Source organism: Meleagris gallopavo, chromosome 6 (genome assembly GCF_905368555.1).
Source record: "Meleagris gallopavo chromosome 6, MGAL_WU_HG_1.1, whole genome shotgun sequence".
Taxonomy (NCBI): domain Eukaryota; kingdom Metazoa; phylum Chordata; class Aves; order Galliformes; family Phasianidae; genus Meleagris; species Meleagris gallopavo.
Window position 1 is genome coordinate 45,552,722 of NC_139409.1, and position 24,798 is coordinate 45,577,519.

Consider the following 24,798-nt stretch of genomic DNA (forward strand, 5'->3'; position numbering starts at 1 on the left):
AAATTGCAAATCCCACCCACTCATGCTTCATGAAGAAATGTGTAATTTCAGTCAGTAAGTGATAAAAAAAAATCAGATTTCAGATTCTTAGACTAATCCTCTGTTTATTTGCAAATTTGAGAAGTTTCTCAGGTTTTGTGATGATGGAAGAGACTACCTGGCTTCTCTATTTATTAGAAATAATAACACAACATAGTTGCCTTAGTCATAACTATTTAATATGCTTCAAAATATTAAGCTTTACGTAAGAAGAAAAAAACATGTAGAGGAGTTCTACAGAGGAACTTGACAAGGTTTATCAGACAAAGGTTACATCTTACTTTTTGAAACAAAACTTCTTCAGTTTGAAGTATGGAGATAATATTCATTATCATAAGCAGAGGAACTTGTGGGCTTTTTTCTCCTGAGTGGTAAATACCAGTTCAGTAGTAAGATAGATGACTTATGAAACAGTCATATCCTGTTGTTAGGTCTAGTTGTTCTCAATGCTCATAAAGGCAATTAATGTTTTCTCTGCTTTTTGTTGTTCTAGGAAATTGATAATACTAGCATTAAAGCACCTTTCAAGGAAACAGCTGCAAAGAGCCACATGTGAGGAGGGCTTTGGCACTGACAACATAACCTTTCCCTGCCCCAAGCTTCTTTCCTTTCTGTTGGAACATGCTGCCACTAATCCTCCTCATTACAATTAATTTCTTCCATTTAGAGTCCTGCACTCTTTCTCAGAAGTCTGCTTTTTGATAGCCACACTCAATACTGTTGCACCCTTTTTCTCACATTTTTTTACTTGATCAATAGTCATACAGCCACAACAGCAGTGACTTCTGCTAGCACCATGCAGAATCCCCAAGGCCTCTATAGGGAGTAAATCCTATGAATATTCATGGCACAGAGACAAATAGAAAGAAAACATAAATCATGTGACTTATTCTAGAAATCGGAGATCCTTGTCGCATGGACAGAAGTTTTAAAACTATTACAGAAGGCGTGGGCCATGCTCAAAGCAAAGAGGTTGTGCTTTCCAAGGCGGGCTATGCTATCAGTTTTGCACTTGTTTTATATATTAAAACTTATTTTTATGTGTACTTCTTACTAAATAACCACAGTGAGCGTTTGGAAAAAAGAAAAAAAAAAAGAAAAAAGTCATTTCTATTGTCTTTTTATTAATTGGGGAAGTTTCGTTACCTATGGTGTTTGCAGGAAGAAGTTAAAACGAATGCCATGCCATTTGTCTGTTTATACCTCCTACTCTGACCGCATTGTAAACAGAATATAGACAACAAATCAAAATTCTCTTTTGCTAAAATGATCATGATCCTGAATATCATTAAACTGTCTCCATCAGTGGATCCAATAGCTTTCACAATTTCATTGTTTTTTCAGCTCAAGGGTTTGAGAAATTACTGTAATTATAAGAACATTTTCACCCTCAAGCATAGATGGGCCATGCAGCTAATTAGCATACTTCAAGCTAACTCTATGAAAATGAAATATGTGATAGGTTCCAAATGAATCATTTAGCAGGATCCTGTTGGACTTATCTTTCCATGCTGACAAAAATGGATTGTAGAAAAAGAGAATGGGATGGAGGGGAATGTTTAAGTGGTTTAGTGATTAACTTAAATGCTTTTCATTCAACCACTAGCAGTTCCTAGATGTGAAGGATGGGAAGGCAAAAGACACTAGCCATTTTTTTTAGTTCTTTTTTTGCACATGCAACATGATGTTACTTTATAGAGTCTGGTTTTCAATACCTGCCAATTTTGAATGACTGCAAGTCAAATGAATACAAAGTGTCATTAGCTCAACGCTTGAATGATTAAAGACATCAGTTGCTAATTAATCAGAAGGAGCAAGTGAGTCTAGACGAAACACCTCTGATCTGTGTATTGTCCCACTGTAGTAATCTGTCTTGGCTAACTCAAAAAGTTGATAGGTGAAAAAGGAAAAGTGGATAGGTCCAGGAAAAGTGTTGAATAAATAAAATCTAGTGCAAATACAACACTTGCTAGTGATGTGCTACATTCCCAACAAGTAGAGGGAAAGACTGAGGTCTGCTCTCTGGAGATCATCTGCCAAATGCATCATGGTTTCTGAGCCCAAAAGGAGGGATCAAAGCCACAGGATGTTTAGAAATGGATGGGAATATTCAGCTGCAGGGATAAGATCGAGGAGTGAGGATAGAAAAGTTCTTAATGTTAGACAAGACAGATGATAAAACAATTTAAAAAAAGAAGGTAAATCAAAATAAAGTTTAATAGCGTGGCTAAGAAAAGTGATATTTTCATTGCTCAAGCAAGTGAGAGGAAATGAGAATTTTCCCTCTTTTTTTACTCGTGTATAGCAGGAGATAGATTTGACTGCACTTGTATTAGATTGCTGCAAGTCTGAAAAGGCTTCCATGGTAGTACTTCATTCACAGTGCAAATGCACATTCTGGAAAGAACTGAAAGGAGAAGCTTGTGGTTCTTTAATCATAGCCATTGGGATACTAAGATCCTTGCAAGTCTGCCTAGATAATCTCCTATTGTACAGTATTGTCAGTGACAGTGTTGTCAGCTGGCTTTTCAACCTCCAGGATCTCAGAGGGTACAAAGCTTTCTGAAGGGAATGCAGTCATTTGAACCATGAAATAACTGAAAAGGCCCAAAGTCCTTGATCAGCTCCCATTTTAAATGAAAGTGAGAAAACATAATGATTGCACTTCTGGAACCATCTTGGGTTTTATAAATCACGACACTTTTACTACCGGTATTCTTCTGGCATAAATAGTAGCCAGAAACTAGCACCCGTGTTTCTCTGCCTTGTGACTAAGAGTTCTTTCTCACATGGCTCACTCTCTCCTTCGCACGTTACAAAAGCTGAATGGTGCCAGCCTTGGCATCACCTGCTTTCCAAGTATGATGGGGCTGGTGGCAGCTCCTCATGGTCATCACCGATCCATGTTTCCCCAAGGTTTTCTTTTCAAAGAATTTTACTTTCAGAATAACTGCAACCCCACACACTTGCACAAGCAGGACAGCTTCCCATGGTCCAACTATCATGTTCATTCACCTTCTCCAAGCACAAGTAACAAACCTTCAGCAGCCACTCGCTTGCTCTGAGAAATAATTACATGAAGATTTTCTTTACAAGAGGTCCTGTTTTTTTCTTAAGTAAATCATGAACTACTGGGAAATTTATTTTTTTTTCATATCTGAGAGTGAAAAAGATGTCTTAAATGTAATTAATTGATGTAAAATGTAGGTGAAAATCAGGAATGGAGTTTATTTGCAGGTTTCAAAGGTACACAGATTTGTGTGCAATTCTGTACGTAATGTATTTCTGTACATCTTTAATGTACAAAATAGCTGAAGTAACTGTGGTAGAAATAACTGTCTTTAAAAATGTTACATTCATTTGTAAAGCTGGAGGCCTAATTTATCTAAAAATACAGATGCATTCTTTGCAATCAGAAGATGTAAGGTCTCAGACATAAATCCAGGGATTTAGTCATCAGTTCAAAGAAAGACAGTGAAAGAGGCTGTTAATGATCTTGCTGCTATTTTTTTGTTGTTTGCCTTTTTTGCTCTGTTTTATTTCATTTTTTGTGTTTTTTTTTTTTTAGTAGGGATGGTTTAGGCATGACTTTCAAAGCTTTGTCAATATTATTCAATTGTTAGCTGTTAAGGACTGAAAATGTATCAGTTTAAAAGTTTCTTGTGAAAGCCTTCTGATAATTGAAAAGCTACTTGATTAAACTATGAATATATAATATATTTTTCCTGTTTGAGCTTTCAGATTTTTTTTTTTGCTTGATATGCTCAAATTTATCCATTTGAATAAAAGTATTATTGTATTGAAATCCAATTTAATTTTATAAACTAAAACTCTTTGGATTTAGTGCAATCCAAAGCACTGATTTTAAAAAAAAAAAAAAAAAAAAAAAAAATTACAGCATTTTAATGCCTTGTTTAAAAATGTAGCTTAATTTTGGAAGTGTAGTGTGTTGTCCCCAGCTGGCAGTTGAATTTCCAGTCAGTCAGTCAGGCAGTCACCTCCTGCTATGAGAGAGGAGAGAGAACTAAACGAGCAAAATATATATATGTATATAAATCTTGTGGATCAAGATAAAGACAGCTTAACCTGTGGAAGAAAACAAACAAACATAGAAATAAATTAGTGGTGCAAAACCATTCAGCACCAGCAGGCCAATATCCCACTATTCTTTGAGCAGCAGCTACTTAGGAAATACGCTTCCCCCTGCAGTTTTATTGCTTAACATCACATTGTGTGACATGGAGTATCTCCCTGTGGTTACTTTGGGTCAGCAGTCCTGCCTGTGTCCTCATTCCAGCCTTTAGCCCAACCCCCAGCCAGGCTGTCAGATGTGAGGTTCAAGCATGGCACTGAAAGACCACTGAATGGGATCAGATAGCAACAGGTGGCAATTAACTAATTGCTCCTCAGTGCTGGTTTTGATAACCTTCAACATAGCACGGACTTTTTAAAAGGAGTTAGCAGCATGACCTTGTGATGTGGGACTATACAGTGCTACATTAGCCAGAGTGTGGCTAGGAGATGGAGAAAAGTGGGTTTAAGCATGAGAAAAAAGGGCCAAAGGCTGAGGCTAGGTTAACTTGGCTGCTGCCTGCATATGGAGAAGACAGAGCTTAACTCCCTCAAAGTTAAATGGCGGAAAGGACAAGAGGTGAGTCTTGAGTTGCAGCAAGGGATACTCTGAATCTGAATGATGTACAAAAAGAATAATAATAATAATAATGTGAGAGTGTTGCAGCTATGGGTCAGCAGCACAAACGAGATCTTTGGTTTCTCTGCCTTTGGAAATTTTGAGAATGCAAGCAGGGCCCTGTGCAGCCTCATCTAACTTTGACTTTAGCCATACTTGACAGAGGATAGGACTACAGGACCTGAAGAAATCTCTTCCAACCTATTTTTAGCGTGATTCTGTAGTTCTAACTAGTCTCAATACAACTGAGAACTGAGATGAAACTCCTTTCCACATGTTTTCTTTGTGTACAGAGCTTTGTGAGGTTTCAAGATACAAATTATAGTTACTAAATTCACTAACTTGCAGTAATTATTAAAGTGGAGCATTTATTAACATAAAGCTAAGTTAATGTTTGCTCTTACACACATTCTGACCTTCAGAACAAGATTTTGTCCTTGCTAATATTTCATCAGTTTGTGGTTTTTTGTTTTTGCTTTTTTGTTCTTTCTGTAATGATGAAAACAGCTCTTAGAAGGTGGAAAGTATTTTAGCCCAACATATAGATATATGTGTGTGTTCTTTATTTTTTACTTCACCAGTAGCTGCAAAGGCTTTGTACTCCTACACTCTTTAGCAAAAGATATTGTTGTGGTGATGTATTTCATGTGCTGCATTTTTGCATGTGCCTCCATTACCATTTTGTTATGTCCCTCATACAGTTAGATAAGCTCACCTGTGACCAGTTAGGGGGAATTTAGGCAAGGAACAGCTGGCAATTTTCTTTCAGATTTGTTTTTGTCTTGCAGCTTGGCTTTGCTTGTTTGTTCATGAACTGCTTGCTGCCTGATTTCACTTGTCAGGTTTTTCATCTGTTCATGTAGTTTTGCTGCTTCATGTAGTCCACATTCACAGGGTGAAAAGTTTGCTGTTATTTTTTTCTGGCTTTGTTTATTCTCCACACTCCACTGTTGCATTTCAAAAAGCTTCATCTCACCAAAGAATGTTCACCCTTTCAAATTGCTTAATTATTGGAACATTAATACCGCTCAACCAAAGAGGCATCAGCTCGGGTTTGCAGTCTGCTGGTAGTGGTGGAATGTTGTCATTTAACCACATTAACAGAATGAAAATAGCACCCTCCTCTCATGGTTGTTTTTTTTTTTTTTTTTTTTTTTTTTTTTTGTGACTGTTTGCAGATTACTGTTGAAGTAAAAACAAAATGCACATGGGTGCAATATTCACACAGCAGCTCTGGACTGAGCATATTCTTGAATATTGGGAGAGTTCTATGGGAAATTGTCTCATTTATTTTAAGAGTGCATGGAGGGAAGATATAGCAGAGATAGTGAGAATATGCATATGTACGGGTTACATTAGTGATGAGAAACAGCTACACTAATTAAGTCCCTAATGAAATTAAATTCATTCACTAAAATGCATTTAGAATAAAGACAACACAAAACAATACTATACCAGTTTCTGGTTCTTTCATAAGGCAGGGTGACATAAACTATATTATGATTATGTATTGTAACATAGTCAATGGTAAAGAGGAAGGGGAACATTCTGTTGGTAGGCTGAGGTTGTTTTAGTTTCCACCAAAGAAAACAATAGCTGCCTTCCTTACCTGCTTTCTCTCCTCCAGATATGCAGACTATTAAATTAGAGAACTGTTATTAAGTTCACTTTTAAGTTAATTTTGGAAAAAAATATCTTGATACGTGTAAAATCTTTGCAAGTAATGCAAGCTCAGAATCTAAGCTTGGAAACATAAAGCAGTATTTTTTCTCACTGAGCTAGCAATTATTTTTGTGATTGATACAATTGTGATGAGGGCTGTTGATGAATTTATTTTGCTCTATTACATTCCACTTGCCTTCCTTGATGGTCCTTTGGTCAGTCTGAGAGAGTCACGTTGTCTCCATTGCTGCCAGCTGGACGTTGCCTTGGCCACGCTCTCTTTTCTTGGATGCTGACCTATATTCTTCAGGCTGTGCTCCTTTGTCCTGCTGGTAAAACAGATGGGTTTTGGAGGGTGGGACAGCTAACAGCTGTGCACTGGACATAGTCTCTTCTGGTAAAAGGCTACATGTATTGAAAGTCTACGTGAGTGGAAGTTTCAGATGCTATGGATGAATTTCTTCTAATGGAGACCTCGATGAAGGCTCTGTAACAGCCTCTGCTTTGGTGGCAGTACCAGTGGGATCCTTTGGATCTTCACTGGCTGTTGGAATGGATGGTGCAGCAGGAACAGTCAGCGCAGAGACCAGGTCCTCCTCAGTCATTGAGCAGCTGATCGCATCTGGTGTAAGAGAGGTCAAGGTGAGCTCACATCTGGAGCCTGCTCCAAACAGAGCTGAATATGGGAAACAGCGTATTCTTGAGTGGTGATCTGAGTTCTTAGAAAACTGCACAAAGCAAATTCCCAAAGAAAAGTTTTATTAATTATAGTCTATCATACACCCAATGAGCATTTGACCTTGAGACTGTCCTGGTTTTCCTTGTACCAAGCTGAGCTGAGACCACAAATATTTCAGTTCTTGTATGACTTCATTAATTAATTCAATTCCATCATGTCCTTCTAATACAACTGGAGCTCCACAAATTAAAAAGATGTCAAGAAGCTGTAGAGCAATCTCAGCTCTTTTTTTATAGAAGTGGATGGAGAACACAAAATTTTGGTGACACCATTGTCCACTTCAAGCTGTCTAAAGTCGTATCAGTATAGTCAATTTGTCCTGTGCTAAGTGCTCCTTGTTTAAAACAGATTGTCCAGCAAACTATTCTGCCAAGTGGTGCTTTCTTTTTCCCTGGAACACTCTGTAGCTGGTTCTGAAGAGCTCAACAGTGTCTGATGATGTTTGCATGGAGAGAGGACAAAAGTTTTCTGACACAATCACTGCCATCATGGCCAGTAGCCATATGTCCTTTTTTGATGATGTTGAATCTATTCTTGATGCTCACATAATGGAAAATTCCTCTCCTCTCTGCCTTCTCTTAATCAGCTTCTCAATGTCTCCGAATTGTAGAATTTCATATTAGAAATGTGGGAAATAGGAAACTGTTCCTTCTCAATAAAGCTGTATCTGAAGGGGAAAAGGCAGCAATGTACACATGGTTTAAAAAAAAAAAAAAAAAAAAAAAAGATTGAATCCTCCATACTTACTTTGCAAGCAGAAAGTATTCACATCTTGACTTTGATTTAGGATTTTGTTTTACCTTTTTTATATTAGCAATAGCTGCATCGTATTCAGCTTTTGGGATCGCGTACTTGGAGTATTTCTTATATTTTTGTAAAGTTCTTCTGTAAATTACTTCAAAGTCCTGAGACACTTATTAGTTAGCAAGTGGAGAAATCTGGTTTGACTACTTATTTTATGTACAACTGCTCTTGCACCAATTTCTCATATATATGCTATAGCCACATTGTGAAACCAGACATTTTGCAAAATGACTAAAATCTCAAACATTTCTCAAAATTACTTCCAGTTATTTTGTAAATGACAGAAAATAGTAGGAAAGTATTATAAAAAATGAGTAATCTCTGGCTTTTTTTTTTTTTTTAAAGTTACTAGCTTAAAATACAATAGAAATAGCTATTTTGTTTCATTTTATTTTATTTCCCAGGCTGTTCAGAAAGGCACAATAGATCACAGAACAAATGCTGATTTCTATGATAGAGGCTATTGTGAAGTAATTTCTGCTTTGTAAAATTAGGATCTACTTTTAATTTTTATCTTCCACTTGGGTGATCTTTGACCTCCCCCATTAGAACCATACATATAGGCATTTCATTAAATGCTAGCTGGAAATGTTGCCCAAGAAGGCTGTGGATGCCCCATCCCTGGAAGCATTCAAGGCCAGGCTGGATGTGGCTCTGGGCAGCCTGGTCTGGTGGTTGGCAACCCTGCACATAGCAGGGGGATTGAAACTGGATGATCTTTGAGGTCCTTTTCAGCCCAGGCCATTCTGTGATTCTTTGGTCAGATATTTCAGGTGGTCCCCAAGTAAAGCACGGAGTTGAACAGTGTAATAATATGGCCAGTATTTTTTGGCATGATTTATATCTCCAATCCCTTTTCTGTAATAAGAAGTTGAAACAGATATTTCTTGAAGGAACTGCAAATTTATTTTTATTTTTTTTATTTTTCACAATATCTGCTTTCACAGTATCATCATAACACAAAGTTTATGTTCAATTTGGGTTTAAACTTCCGAAGGCAATTTACTGCAGGGGTGACTTCGTTCATGCAAAATGAATTTAGTTTACAAACCATTTTTTGTTACATCAGGTGATGAGGGTCTGGGTAAAACTACCTAAAAGAAAAAAATTGGAGCTTGAGAATGATGAGACAAGGAGGACTAATGTCTGATTAAATACCCTAAACCAGTATTACTGCAAGAAAGCAAGCTTGTTGTATTTATCCTTGTATTAACATGATTTTTCATGGCTCACTGGTGAACTGCTGGAGAGATTTATGCAACTGAAAGGATGATGTAGATGTAGGAACAGAGAGTAATGGAAGTTTAGCTTGCTCCTGTCAGTGGGAGTTCCACTTTTTGGCAGCTTTAGGGGTTTGGTAAACAGCATGAGATGATGTCCAGAGACAGTCTATTATTTTGTTTCTGTATGGCAGAAATATGCTCATATTCTGCCTTCCTATCCTCTTCCCCATCACCTTCTGCAGGGCCTGTGCCCTATATGTCCTGCTGTAACAGAGCTCTTTTTTTGCTGTTGTTCTTGTGTGGTTGTTTTCTAACCTCCTCCATAACGTTAAGAAAGTTAGCAAAATCAGTGTCTTTTTAGGCTTTGGTGCCTTTGACCAAATAGTTGGTGATAACTGGAAATTCCCCTTTCCTCTATGGACTGGCTCCTCGATGCTTGCAGCTCCATACTGCTTCCTCCATCATCACTGTTCACAGGAGCTGCTTGGCTACATTTCAGATGCTGATCTGGCCCTGTCTACATTTTAATTTTAAGCAGCTTTTCAGACTTCTCCTTCCACAGCATTGCCTGGCAGCACATCCAATCCCCCTTCAGCCCTCCCAGGGGGAGTGAACAGAAAAGATGCCCAGGAGGGTGGGACAGAGCAAGAACAGAGACCACCACTTCTGTCACCAGCTGGCAGGGCGATTCCTGATAGGATTAACCAGGACTTCCTTCTCTTTGGGCAGGGGGAGACTTTCTCTACCAGGCTCACAAAGTGAGATGAGTGGCTGATGTAAAGTTTGTCAGACTGTCCCATAGAAATATTAACACTGTATTGACTAGTCTTGCCAACTCAAATCATGCCCCTAATTCTGCTCATTAGCATCATGAATTAACATTACAATTATTAGCATCAATTTCTATTTGAGAAAAAAGCACCCACTGTGTGGTAATTTTGTGATGCCATGGTATTGCAAATATTTTTGCAAAAATTGAACTACTCCCCATTTTAAGACATACAAGAAGATTAGTTAAGCTATATGATCAGGATATGCTGTTTGAAATATATGCTTTATTTTTTTGAGTACAAAGCTATTTTCTTTGATAAAAACGCTTTATTATATAAAAAGATTTGTAGTATAGCGTTACAAAGATGCAGTGCTTACAGAATGCACATAATATATTTTTCTTCACCAAAGATGTCACTACACGAGGAAACAGAAATGTACCATAAAATCATAGGCTGTTCCTAGTTGGAAGGGATCCACGAGGATCGCCAGTCCAACTCCTGGCTCCACACAGGACCACCCAAAATTTGAGTCCTGTGACTGAGAGCGTTGTTCAAATGCTTCCTGAACTCCAGCACTGGAAGAGTAGTGCTATGCCCCAGGTGCAGAATCCGGTGCTCTTGTTAAATTTTATGCTTAGAGACTGCCCAGCCCTCACATTTGTCAAGACTTCTCTGCAAGGCCTCTGTACTCTCAAGGGCATCACCAGCTCCTTCCAGATTAGTGTCACCTCCAAACTTCCCTTAGTATACTTTCAAGTCATGCATCTGAATCATTTATGAAAATATTGAAGAGAGCTGGCCCTAAAATGGAGCCCTGCAGAACCCCATTAGTGACTGGCTGCCTGCCTGTAACCCCTTTGAGCGCAACCTGTCATATGTCTTCTCTCCTGCTACAGGGTAAAACTGTTTTGTTCATGTGTTTGTGAACTAAATATGGGTCAAAGTAGTTTATTGCTTTCTTATGACACATAGTTAACTGACAGTCAGCAAACTACACATTCAAGCTGACTTTCTCCTTTTAAACATCTCTGTAGTTTCAGTTACTGTTTAATATGGCTGGTGGTTCTCTTCCTCTTTAACATGCTGCTCTTGTGGCAAACACCTCAAACAGTTTTGTCTCAGATTCACACACATTGCAAACTCTCACAATTCTCTCTTAACAGCTGTTGTGATCCATGCAATTTGCCAAGAGTGGGCCATGTGAGCATCCCCACGTCTCCCTTGTGAACTTCAGTGATTTCCAAATCACAAATATTCATTGTCATGTAGCAGTACTCAGACTGACCTGAAAATAATCTCTCGTAGAGATTATCTACTGAGAGATACAATAGAGCTGGAAGCAGGAAGGAAGACAGGGAAAGAAAGAATTTGGAAGAAATAGGATCCTGTGATGTAACCATCTTGGACATCACTCTTTGATGGGATCAAAAGCAATGTAAGATAGCAGTAAGATTGCGCAGGTACAGGAAGATCCAACAGTTATTATTTGATTGCTGTATGGTGAGAAAGACATGATGAAATAGCAAGAAATGGAAAGATTCAGAAATAGATAAGGTGGATTTCAGCAGCATTGTGAGAGGAGACTTCCACTGGAAATTAATTAGCCACTAACCTATTTGTCAAAATATCAAGATATTATTTTACTGACTAAATTAAGAATACAGATTAAGAATTTACAGATGTCAAGAGAAAGAAAGATAAATTAGTCATTGCTGTCTTGTGTTACAGCACTCAGAATTTCATAGTCTTTTTTGGGATAGGTGTAAAACAGAAGAGCTATGAAATTCTGGATATCTTCCATAGAATTATTTTGCTGATTTTTTTTTTTTTTCTTCCTCTTTTCAAATACAGATTAATTCTCTCTTCAGAAATAGCAACTCACACTGTGTCACTGAGATATAGTAAGCTTTTTAGGTAGACCAGGTTCATTAGATTTCTCTATCCTTCCAATCTGAGTTCTAATTTCTTCAACTAGTCTAGGTTCTACTGTTCTACTGTATGTTCTACTAACATTTACAGAATTGATTTCATGTTAGATGCCAAAAAAAGTAATTATGTACAAACTTCAGAACTGCACGAAATCAACACGGGTGAAAAAAAATGCTTTACATTTACCTTGGAAACATAAATTATTTCACCTTTTAAGAGAGGACAACTGTTGCCTGAATGATCTAAATAAAATGATTCTCAGCATTAGTATTTCTTGAAAATTGAACAATTCTGTAGCTTTTAGTCTAAACATGCAATATTCAGTGATGATGTGTAATTTCTCTGCTGGAGATGTATGGGAAAGAGAAGAACAAAAGTCTTTTCTGTTGTAATGATAATATCTCCTGAAAGTGATTCTGCTAAAATCTTTTAAAAGAAATATGTAGGTGCTGATAGTTTGTTTTTAAAGATTTTTTTAAAGAGTTGTTTGGATTGCTCAGTACATTTGGAAAGTTACACTTGTCTTTACAGTGAAGTAAAAGACACATTTAAGTGGAACAATAGCTTCATCAATATTTTATGAGAGTTTGCAGGAAATAAATAAGATATGTATGTGGAAAATATTATGGATCTATACATTTCAAAACTCTGTCCCAAAATCCATTTAAAAATTGCATTTTTTTGTGTCTGTGTTTTAACATACTTTGCAAATTCTCTTGTTTCACTGTGGTGCCTTAGAGTTCACAAAGCTTGATGTAAAAAAAAAATATATATATATGATTGAGGCCATGCCCTTTCCTCCAACTCTTCAAGGTGTACCCACTCCTCACTAAGCAGGTCTGTGAGGAAATCCCAGAGGTAGGTCCCCAGTCAACCATCGGAGATGTGATAGGTGGTTCACCTCATTATTTTAGGGAGCAGGTTTATGTTGTTTCCAGTGCCCGCTTCAACGTGTTGGAGAATGGATGTGCCGTGTCTCTCCAGCACTGTGCTCTGCCAGATTCCAGGTCCCCACACAGTTGGAGCTAGCAGCAGGACAGCCTGCTTCGAAGCATGCCAACCTTTTGTTTGAAGAGACGGCTTCCACTCAGCACAAAGAACAGCAGGTCCAGGCAGCTGAGGGCAGTAAGGCTCAAAAAAACTTCATTGTAGCTTTCTAATTTTTCACTGTCACTCACATACTTTATGTAGTAGGCTCTAAAGAGGTGATAGGGAAGGAAGCAAATTATGATGACGCAGATGAATATCAAGTTCTTCACCTGGGCCCAGAACTCTTGGTGTGACCAGAGAGAGGCGGAGAGTTTTCTCGATACTTTGACCAGAATAAAAATCTGCAGGCCCAGGAGAACAGAAGTAATTAAGGCAACAGCTGCAATGGTTAGGTAGTTCAGAACTTTCACACTGTCCTGCTTCAGCTCCTTGTGGAATTTAAAGCATGCTTTGTCATCATACGTCCCAGAACTCCCATACTGAATGCAAAAGAGTGGCACCATGAAGACGATAACGATGACCCACACGGCGACGCTTGCAGCAATGGCATGTAGCTTCCTGTAAAACTCTACCTTATCCTTCCACTGAAAGAAGATCAACCACCGGATCACCAGTGTGATCACGTAGAATAGGAAAGTCAGATACATGTGGATGTGCACCATAGCACTCACCATTTTACAGAATGGCATGTGGAAGATCCATTCTTTATTGACATAGTAGTGCAGACGGAAGGGGACTGTGAGGAGAAGGAGACCATGCACCACGACTAGATTAATGATGGCTGTAGTGGTCACAGACAGACTGTTCATCTTGACCAGCACAAATGACATTGCAGTAGAACCTATCCCACCTCCAGCAAAGGCAACTGAGTAGACGGTAATCAGGATAGCTCTTGTGGTGTTGGTGTGGGCAAAGTCATTAAAGGTGCCATTGCTGCCTATGTTCTCTTCAGTAATATTCCTGAAATCTTCCTTGTACATATTCTAAAAATGAAAGAACACATAAAGACTGAGGTAAGATGAGAATAACAGAGAACCCACCTGAAAAGCCAGAAGAGCTTTCAATCTGCTTCTTACTTCAGAGATAATGGTGGAATCTCACACTTGGAACAAGCTGTGATGGTTATTCAAAAATCCTCCAGCCTAGAGAAAAAGGTTGAAAACCTTGGGAGTAGAACCTGCAGTAGATTACAGCATTACAAACCATTCTCTTAAAAACAAGCATGATGTTGCAGTAAATGCAAAAAAGAGATCATTAGAGAAATTATGATTGTGGTGGTTTTGAACTCTCTGTTACTAGTTCACCTCTTTCCTGAGCATCTGCATGTTTCTTCAGTGAACACCAGATACACTGAATTCTGCTAGTCACTCATCTGTTTGTTTATCTGCAGCACAAATCTGCCTTTCCCAAAGCCAGATAATAATCACGTATTTTTAGATCAAAGCTATACATTTTGTTTGCTACTGTGTGCTGAGTTTTATACATACTGCAGTCAACTCCTTCTGCATCTGAAATCGAAATTAAGTAGAATGGATATGTGGGCTCCATGGAGATCCTGCTCAGATCCTGCCAGCCTGAGTAGCATGGTTTGGTGCTCAGGGCCATTTCACATCTAATACATGGTGTCAAGATGTTACAAAATAGGATGTCAAAAAATGTTAGGAAAGGCCATCCTGGGTTATAGCAAATAAGATCTTCTGGCCAGATCTGATGGAGATTGATGGAAAGTTTAGGAAGTATGCTGCACATTCTTAATATAATGTCGTTTCAAAGAGAGATTAAATACAATTTTGAGAAATCTAAACGCAAGTTCTGTTAGCATTTTTAAGTATTATAAAAGTATGTGAGAGAAGAAGTATTCAGGTAGGGCATCCTCCTGAAGCAAGAATCTATGGAAGTATCAAGAGGATGTCCACAGTAGTGTCACAGAAAGCAAGCTTGAAAAACTGAGCAACGCTGGGCCCTGTACTATCCCAGTTGTACTGCTAACACAACCTGAATAATCTGATTTAAAACTGGCTCTGGTACATTTTCCATTTCACCTGTGAATCTTGCAACAGAAGGTTTTCTTCCTGGATGAGTTTTGGAATCTTTTCTTTCGATACTTCACGATGAAGTACCTGTATCTCTTTGTCTGGTTGGTATTTCAGGTTGTTTTCATAAATACACTGGGAGGGAAAAAGTCATTTAGAAATTCCCTCTCCTGTGGAAAATCTATCTGGTTTTATATCTATATAAATATCTATATTAGTTTTATAAATGGTTTTGCTTACAGTGAGGTGACTATATCTGTAATGTATCTCAGATATTTTTATTTTTTCTTAGCAATGTTTCTAGAAATTCCCCTCTACAGTAATCAATATCTCTTTATACACCAAATAATCAGCCTGAAACTAAGACTTCAGACATTTTATTACATTCAACATAAATAGAACTCCCATACCTAAAAATCACATGTAATTTTGGTTGGCACATACTGACTTTTTATGTTAGAAAGTAAAATCAGACACAAAAAAGAACTTCTTTTTTTCTCTGCTACGAGCATCCAACTGAAATATCACTGTGTGAATACAGAATATTGCACGATTCAGCGTGCTCCACAGAGGAAATGCTGTTCTCAGGTAAGATGAAGCTTTCTGTTGTACTGGCAGTCACATGGCTACATCCCACTGATGTGAATTACAACTAGAAATTCTTTTGCCAGCATTTTACAGGAGGTACATGGAATGAGAAATGATGTGGGTCTTACAAGAGAGCAATTTGTTATGTGTAGCTGCTAAGCAGATCCAGAGGAGGGCCATGAAAGTGATCAGAGGGCTGGAGCACCTTTCTTACGAAGAAAGGTTGAGGGAGCAGGGTTTGGTTAGCTTTAGGGAAGGCTCTGAAAGACCTCACTGCAACTTTCCAGTACTTTGAGGGAGCTTATAAACAGCAGGGAGACTGACTATTGCAGGATCTGATAGTGATAGGACAAAGGGGAATAGTTTTAAACTAAAAGAGGATATTTAAATTAGACATTAGGTGGAAATTCTTTACTCAGCAGTGGTGAAGCACTGGAACACATTGCTCAGAGAAGTTGTGGGTGCCTCATCCCTGGAGGCATTCAAGGTCAGGCTGGACAGGGCTCTGAGCAACCTGATGTAGCTGTAGGTGTCCCTGTTCATTTCAGGGGAGTTGGAAAAGATGACCTTTAAACATCCCTTTCAACTCGTGCAATTCTATGATTCTTTGACCAGCCCTGAGGCCGTGGTGGCAATTACTTCACTTGAATGCCGTAGCAGTTAAAGAGATATCTGCTGGTACCAAAGGCTCAGGGACACTGCTGAAAGAGTTACACTCTATTCTGACAAAAGAGATAGACTGCCAAGAGGCCAGATGCTGCTACTTTCAGAAATATGATCAGCAAAAAGATTTGTATGCTTTCAAGAATCATCAGTTATCAGTGTGGATAACACCATTACATTCATTTTGTGTTACTTTCTGTACAGCACAGTCCACTGAACTTTCCTGGGCTGCTGTGGTCGGGGTAGAGCATGTTGCTTATGCAAACGATTCAGTCTCTTTCAAAAATTTCCCAGTAAAAGCATATTCATTCCAACCAACCTACAGTTTTTTCTCTTTTATCCTATAGTTAATCATCCTTCTTACTGTTCAAAAAAAAAAAAAAAAAAAAAAAAAGTAAATCACATTTCTAGACAGAATAAACATGTTTAACTTTCAGGCATAGTATAATGCTTATGTTTTTGCCTTTTGATTTAAAAACTTTTGTCAAATCTTTGTTTTCCCAATATATAAGTAGAGATAAGAGATTCTTATCCTCTCTTTATTCCGATCATACTTGTGGGTTCTCAGTGAGCTGCCTGTATGTCCTACTGTGCTCCTACTCTTTGCTTCTTAGATGAACACCTTTGCATTTCACACTAGTAGAATGCATGCTGTTAGTTTGCCCCCAGATTAGCAATCCAGATCAGTCTGTCACTGACTTGCCCTCTTCACTGCTTACTGTTTTCCCAGGCAGGTTCAGCAGTTACCATTATGTTACATCAACATTATATCAGCTTATCCTCAAATAAATAAATAAATCACGTTTGTCAGCAAAGATGACAGTCCTACAGTCTCTGCCAAACAGTGAGCTCTACAGTCTGTATAACAAGTGTCAGCAAAAGTTAGCCCCATGTATACATCTGCTGAGGGACTGGAAGGCTTCACACGGATTTTCATGTGTTCTGACAGTTGGATTATACAGAAGAAGCTTTTGCAGCCTGCATTCAACCAACTGAGAAGTTTCATTTAAATTTGCAGAGGGGAAAAGTTCAGTTCAGAAGAAAGACTTCTATTTTTGACATACTTAACAAAATGGAAAAAGAAACATTTGTCAAAACTGACATCTCTGCAATAAATTAAACTAAGTTGGTAGCAGTGCAAAACATAAATAGTGTTTCACAAAAGCCTGCTCTAAATGTGCATTTGTTTCACAAACATCCTCATTTAGTCTCAGAGCTGCTCTCTTTTGGGAGCTCTGTAATTGCTTTTCCATTTGCTCAAATTCCATGTTGTGTTATGGTGTTATGGTAGTGCAGGCTATGTCACTAGAATAATTGCAGTATTCTCTTAATTTCAAAATAACCACACACACTGGAATTTTGAAGCATGGATGTCTAGTTAAAAGGAAACATTACACATTAAAATTAGGATCTCTTTTTTTTCACATAGATTTTAGCGAGTCCTCTAACTCATTCTCATCCTCTGACTCTTTTACTCATGTCTTGTAGGCTGTCGTCATTATCCTGGCCTTTTTTTAGTTCAAGTTCGGTCTACTGAAGCATGAATAAGATGGAAAAACATATCGAGTCCTCTTTTGTTTGCAATTTTCATTGTTTTTACATAAAAAATGGAAATTATGGAGTCTTCCTAATTATTTATCACTCAAGTTATTGAAGAGAACAAATTTACCTTTCTGTTCTTTACAGTGGTTGCATGGTAGCAAACACATACACATGCAAACCCCAAAAAATTAAGAACTACTGGTTATCATTACAAAAAAGGCTGAAGCAATGTCTTCCTGTACTAGGAAATTACAAACACAAGTGATGAAAACAGTTGTGCAGAAGAGCTTTGAAAGAAGTTTGAAATAATACTGGCAAATCGAGTACTGTTATTTTTAAAGTTGCAAATTCATTTTAAAAGCATTGCCAACCAAGTCTTTTGTTCATTCTTGTATGAAGTATGCTTATACTTCAGCATTTATCTCCACTCTTCAAGCGTTGTTTACTTGGCTCTTCATTTCATGTTAGCTCCAAGAACAAAAAGAACACCTGCAATTTTAAAGTGTCATTGCTTTACTTATTCCTTTGAACCTATGGCAGAGCATCAACCATGAGCCTCAGCTTTGTAAGGGCAAGGCTATCCATAAGCACTCAGCCTCAGGAGAAATATTGGTTGCGTTCTCAGTGACAAGTTCATGGGGAGAGGAAATGGTCTTGTGGCTTACATTTTACTATCCCCTACCACTGATGTGATGTCTTGTCAGAACTGGTTTTCAGGGAATTTAACACAAGGTCCCTCAATTTACAGCCATTTGTTAGCCTTTGGGAGTCTTCAAAGCCTCCTGTTTCTGAGTAGCACTGTTTTCCTACTGCCTAAAATAAACAAGTTTACACACATATGTAAACCCCATAAAGATGATTATTTGGAAGGTTGCTCCTAGGGTGGAAAGGATGGATGCTTAAAGGATAGATGTCTAAATACAGGGATGCACTTTGAGCCACAACTCATCCATGCTTTCTGCCAAGATTGTTGCTCAGTATTTGGCTCTCTTGGGACTCTCTGCCATTGCTACACGTGTGCAGTGCTAGAAAAATCTGACTAGAAGATTTTAGTAAATAAACATTAGCCATGTCAGTATTGAGAACTTATTGGGAGCAGTGGTTGTGGGGTGTGTGTAATAAGAGATGACTTACTGCAGGACTGAGCCTCTGTTATGAGTCTGAGCAAGGTCAGCTTTGCCCTCCTGCAAGCTTTACTCATTCCTGTCAGAACACACAGTTATATTTGGGTACAATGCTTTTGAAAGCAAGGGTATAAACATCCAACATTTAGATATAGTCTTATGTAAGAACACGTTAACTAACTACATCCTATTGCTTCACATTCGTTAGAAAACACCAGGGACATCTGTTCTGTGGTACTCCACAACAGTCTGCTCTAGGTAGAGACCTTCTTTTTCACATTTCACAGTTTTAATAGTGACCAACAGTAGAAGAGGTACAGATAATAATAACAAAGTGGTGATCATAATAATAACCAGCTCTTACCTAATATCTTTCTTCATTTGATTTCAAAGCCCTGTTAAAAGATACACGTATAATTCTCTCCATGCTGCAGCTGAAAAGCAGAAACCACTGTGGCAAAGCCAAATATAATGCTAGGCTATCCTTAGATCAAGTCCTGTTGCTTTCGCTCCTCTAAGTCTTGCTTTAGAATAAACACATGACAGTAACAGTGGTAAGAAAGCAATGATAACATATCTGCAGGGAGTATTTAATTTTTTTTTTTATGTTTTATAATATTATTGATTCGTAGAATAAGCAAGTTAATAAATTTATTATTGTTGACATTTATAATAATTACATAATGTTTGAGTTATATAATATTGTTGATACGTAACGGTGTTACTTTTGTGAGTGATTATCACAAACGGTACTTCCCATGTTAAGTTATTTATGCATTGCTTGCACTCTGCAACAAATTTTCAATTCGTTTACTACTCAAAGTGAAAATAAATGTTGAATTACCAGAGTTTGCTCTGGGACAGACATCATTATCTTTGTCTCTAAGTTGTAGTTAGTGTCAGTTCTAGGTAAGAACTTACCTAGAAATTAATATGCATATTGCAATTCACTTTGCCTGCTAAACTGATGCAATTTTGCTCAAGATTTTATCTACAGAATGTTAAATTTCTAGAGTATCTCTCTGCGGTTCAAATAGTAGGTTTCAGACTGACACATTCAGATATTCACCATTAATATTCTAAGGTGGTGAGAGAATGTGATCATTGTAGATCATATAACAGCTGAATTTAAACATGCATGCTAGAAATGTGTATATTTTGTAAGATGCAAGTAATTTCTGAGGGTCTGAGCAATATCCCCAAAAGTTAAAGAATTATGATAGCAGTTTTGCCTAGTCTCATTGTGTCTCTGAATATTCTACCTGTATGAAGCTGTCAACTATTTTAAATTTGCATTACACGAACAGTTCCATGGGCCAAGGCTGCTTCAAAATAGTTGAGAGTCTGGCCTAGATTTCAAGGACTACTTCTCCTGAGTTCCAAGTAGCATCAAGGCTCCTTTGCTCTGGATCATTTGAAAGATCCTTGAGAAATGAGAGCTGTTTGCTTTCTGCTCAGGCATAATACCTGCAGTCAATGATTTTTTCAGCTGTTCTGAACTTGGAGATGTACACAGAATAACTATGGCAACCCAGGAGTTTTGGTTTTCTGCAGTTATTTTGTCAGAACTCAAGATCAGGAGTGCTAATTCAGAAGTAGGCAATACAGGGTGGTGGGAAGTATGCAGGAGTGATGGTTTGGTCTTTTGAAAAACTACTTTACTTCACTAATGTAGGTGGCAGAAAGCAGAATATAAGATTCACCTGAACACCTAAAATTCATTGTGGGTAACCTGACTTAGTTACTTAATGGTAAAGCTGGAGTGACATTTTTGGAAACACCGAGCTGATGCCATGCAGAGAACCAGGACCCCAGAGTGATAGAGATAGAGTGGGTTTCAAAACATTACCCGAAGCGTTAAGGATGATTTCCTGTGTATATAAACTTGCTAGACAGATGAGGAGACTTTTGCTGGCCAGAAACTCTATTAGAAGTAGCAGAGTATGCCTTAATTATACTGTTAAATTTTACACTGGAAGAGCTAAATCCTTTTCCCTTGCATTCATGAAAGCATCAGGTCTTGAATTATCAAAAAACTATTTTAATACTTGACACCTAACCTTCTATGTCTCTGTATATATTCAGAGCCAGGACTTCACCTGCATTTATACTAATAAGCATGTGGGTTGCTCCAAAAGTAGTGCCTCCTATTCATTTCCATGGAAATTGCAACAGATATAAAGAGCACAGTGACACTATTTGGTAAATTCTCCAAAACACTATTTTTCAACACACGATCATTAGCTCTGCATTTTTACCAGAGATGAACGAGAGCCTGCTTGCCACTCTGTTAAAAATCTGTACCAGTGGAGGTGACCCACTGTCACTGTCACCACTGCTGAAACGCACCACCCAACGCCTCGCTAAGCTCACATCCACTGTTCGGTCTCCTTAAATGTTCAGCAAGTGGTGATGAATGTCATTCATCATGTCAGTGGCTGCCATTTTTTCTGCATGGAGGAATTCAGTGACACACCTTTGCTTCACACATACTTCCATGTCAGACTGCCATTTTGTCAGACTGCCCTTCTGCTGCTGTCTGTCATACAGCAACAAAATGTAATGCAATATTAATGGAAAGGTTCAGCCTCTACTGCCATATCACCAACATCCACCTCTGGTTTTGTGGTCAGACATAACAAAACAGGAGGAATTACTTTCAGAGAAGCCCTTGCATAAACTGAAGCATTGTCCCATAGTGGCTTACTAGTCCTGTAATAAGCCATGAACTTGATTCTTCTCTCTACTGTATAATTTTAATTCAATGTGGTTCCAGTTTCACTGATGGTACCGCTGGTAGAACACAGTGGGACAGCAAATTAAGGTCCTGCTTCTTCAATATTCCCTTTGAGTTATGCCTGAATATAAATCAGCCAATAGCAACTATGGCATGAAGACAGCTTCCTCTGAAACCACTTTCCAAAATCCTGCAATAGAGATGCCATGGAACTGTCCAGATAAACCAAGATTTAGTTTCTTGACAACTGATACGATTTTAATCTATCCTCTGATAAACTGGGGGAAAAAAAATTGCATTTCCATTTATGTTTGACTGAAAGAGGTGGTTTTAATAGACTTATCTGTAGGATGACATATCCCAAGCACGGTCGTGTTCCACACACCTTTTCTTATGATGAGTCAGAGCAGTGTCCTCAAGCAAAGGTGGTGACTGGTACAAGGATGACACGTGGGGAAAGCATCTTCTGCTACATCCTGTCCTCCTTACTCAAAGCTGAGATCTGCTCAGAGTCTGTCCTATGCCAGATATGGACCAGGTCCTACTCTTTAAGAACTAGCTGAATCAGTAATTAAGCTCTAATTGTGACAGGATAATTGCAGTTTATCAGTAAGCAAAAGATCAGCTGCTAATAGGAATAACTGAAATTTAGAATGCAGTTAAATTAACTTTTAGTTGCTACTAAGACAATTACATTTCTGACTCATATTTCTAATGTGGCTTATTACTTCAAGCACCTGAATAGAAATATAATAATTATCCATGAAAAGAAAAATGTTCAGTATCAGTATCAGCCAAAAACATTTTGTAGGTAATAGGTTTCTTAAAATGTCTCTATCTGGGTTGTGAAGTAGTTGTGGTTTATGGCTGTCACCCAGGTGGTATAAAGCATCCTACGAGAGAGAAATACTGTCTGTGACACATCTGAAAGAACATTTTGCAAAAAGTATAAGAAAATGTGATTTGTAATTCCTCATTTCACACATCTTTGCACAGCAGAGAGATAAATTCAAGCCCCTGTGAGAAATAGAAACATGTCTGGGTTTTCCCTACTAGTTCCCTTTTCTAGAAACAAAACATTTTGCAAGATACTTTCCCCAGGCATCATTACTCAAAAGACATTAGCTTAAAAATACCTAAGCCAAAGTGGTGTAGAGAAAGACTGCTTCATCCTCAGTCTCTCTCATTAACTTTCCCTTCTTTGCGAGCACTGAAATTGCACCTCACTCTGTGTTGAAGAACAGTGTGTCAGTAAAACTGTCTAAAATTTCTGTTCAGGTCTTTCCCTAACCCAAATCTCTCAATAGAGGACTACAGCAACAACAGCAACAAAACCAAATCCATATAAAAATCTGTTGTACTACTACTTTGATAGTGTGGGGAACGATCTCAAACCTAGAAAAACAAACCCTGTTCCAATTATAATAATTTGCCTCATTTTCTCCATACCTTATGTTTTCTGTTGGCACTCTGCTTTGGCTACACTGTTTGTTGCTGAGGAAGGCAAGAGCCATCAGAACTACAGGCTATCTGTGCTGAATTTGGTCTAAAGGGGCCTTTACAGAAGCTGTGTGATTCATTTTTAATAGCTGCACTTTTCCAGTAGTCTATCACCAGCTTTAATATTCTCTTGTTCTGCAGGATTTTACCAGTTCACATCTCTCTCATACCAGTAGCTTTTTCAGTAGATTCTCCTTTCATAGGGAATCCAGCACAGGAATTCACCTATCAGAGCTTTTTCTCACCAAGATTAAAAATAAAAAAATAATGGAGGGAGGAGCTGATTGACAAGGAGATGCGTTACTCTTGCCATAAGGTTGACATTAGACTGCAGAGAATGAAATCACATGTGCACTGCCATGCAAATCAAGTACGTATACATGTCCTTCTGAGAAGAAAAAGACATTCTCTTCACCTAAAAATATAGTGCTTATCCTAAAATTTGTTTGAATTATGTACTAGCCTCTTGCTAACTTCCTGCTGAGGCAGGAAGCGAGTAATAGGGAGGAATATTTTTTATAAATATACAGCACAAGTCCATTGCTACTTGTCCTGAAGATGTTTTCTGCAATTGCTAATACTGATTTCTTCTTTGATCTTTTGTTTCATTTGATTTCTGACTGGAAATATGAAACAAATGCTATCATAGAATGCAAGAAAAAAGAATCATTACAGTAACTTTGCTTTCCTGATGAATATCCACATATATATAAAATCAATCATAATAAAATACGCTTTCTAGTTTGGCAAAGGAACATATCTCCCTACATTAGCCTAGATTGTCTGCATAGGAGAAGTACCAGAAGCAAATCTTACTGCCAGTATTGTTATTTTGATACTAAAGATGCTTCCCCTACATCAGCACAGTGAAAGACAGTACTTCGGTACTACCGCTGGGTAAGACAGGAGCTTGCAATTTAGGAATTTAGTTCTTCATATATCTTTCAGAAATGAGGAATGTACTGCGAGTGAATTGTTCTGCACTGCATTCAAGAAGTATATCTATTTGCAAGAGCCTTTCCTTGCCAACAAAAGTAAAGCCTGTGTAATGAAATGAGGCACCCTGTGCATGTACTCTAATACATCGACTTGTTTGGGCTTAAATGGCTTGTTTTACTATTAAATTTACAGACTTCTATTCTAATAATAAGCATGGTGTATTATTTGCTGAAATGTGATGCTAACTGTGATAGCAGTAAGCCCATTAATTAAGCATTTTAAAAGATTTTTGCCTATTTAAAGTGTGGCTGAAATTACGCAGAATTGCAGAATTGCAGGGGTTGGAAGAGACATCAAGAGATCATCCAATCCAGCCTCCCTGCTAAAGCAGGTTCCCTACAATATGTGGCACAGGTAGATGTTCAGATGGGTCTTGAATATCTCCATAGAAGGAGATATTCAAGGAGAGGCTGACCTCTCTGGTCAGCCTTTTCAGTGCTCCATCACCCTTACCATAAAGAAGTTCTGCAGGTTTCTAGGGAACTTCCTATGTTCAAGTTTTAGGTTTTAGGCCATTGCCCCTTGTCCTATCACTACACACCACCAAGAAGAGCCTGGCCGTATCCATTTGCCTCCCACCTCCCTACAGATATTCATAAACATTAATCAGATCAAAGTCCCACTTAGTCTTTTTTCCCCCAAGCTGAGCAGACCCGGGTCTCTCAGCCTTTCCTCATAGGGGAGATGCTCCAGGCCCCTCATCATCTTTGTGGCCCTTCGCTGGACTTCTTCTAGAGATCCCTGTCTTTTTTTAACTGGGGAG

At 38.2% G+C, this 24,798-nt stretch overlaps 2 protein-coding genes across 2 annotated transcripts in view; one reads left to right on the top strand and one right to left on the bottom strand.

Moving 5' to 3' along the window:
• LOC146544162 (uncharacterized) overlaps positions 1–24,798 on the top strand; it is a 58,597-nt gene that overhangs the window by 2,566 nt on the left and 31,233 nt on the right. The window lies entirely within an intron of this gene.
• On the bottom strand, positions 12,163–13,867 carry LOC100548093 (putative G-protein coupled receptor 141). The gene has a single exon (XM_085226585.1). It carries the CDS (start codon positions 13,827–13,829, stop codon positions 12,885–12,887), a length of 945 nt encoding a protein of 314 aa, XP_085082711.1. The 5' UTR covers positions 13,830–13,867; the 3' UTR covers positions 12,163–12,884.

Coding starts and splice junctions, on each gene's coding strand:
- LOC100548093 (XM_085226585.1), bottom strand. CDS start 13,829: ATGTACAAGGAAGATTTCAGGAATATTACTGAAGAGAACATAGGCAGC.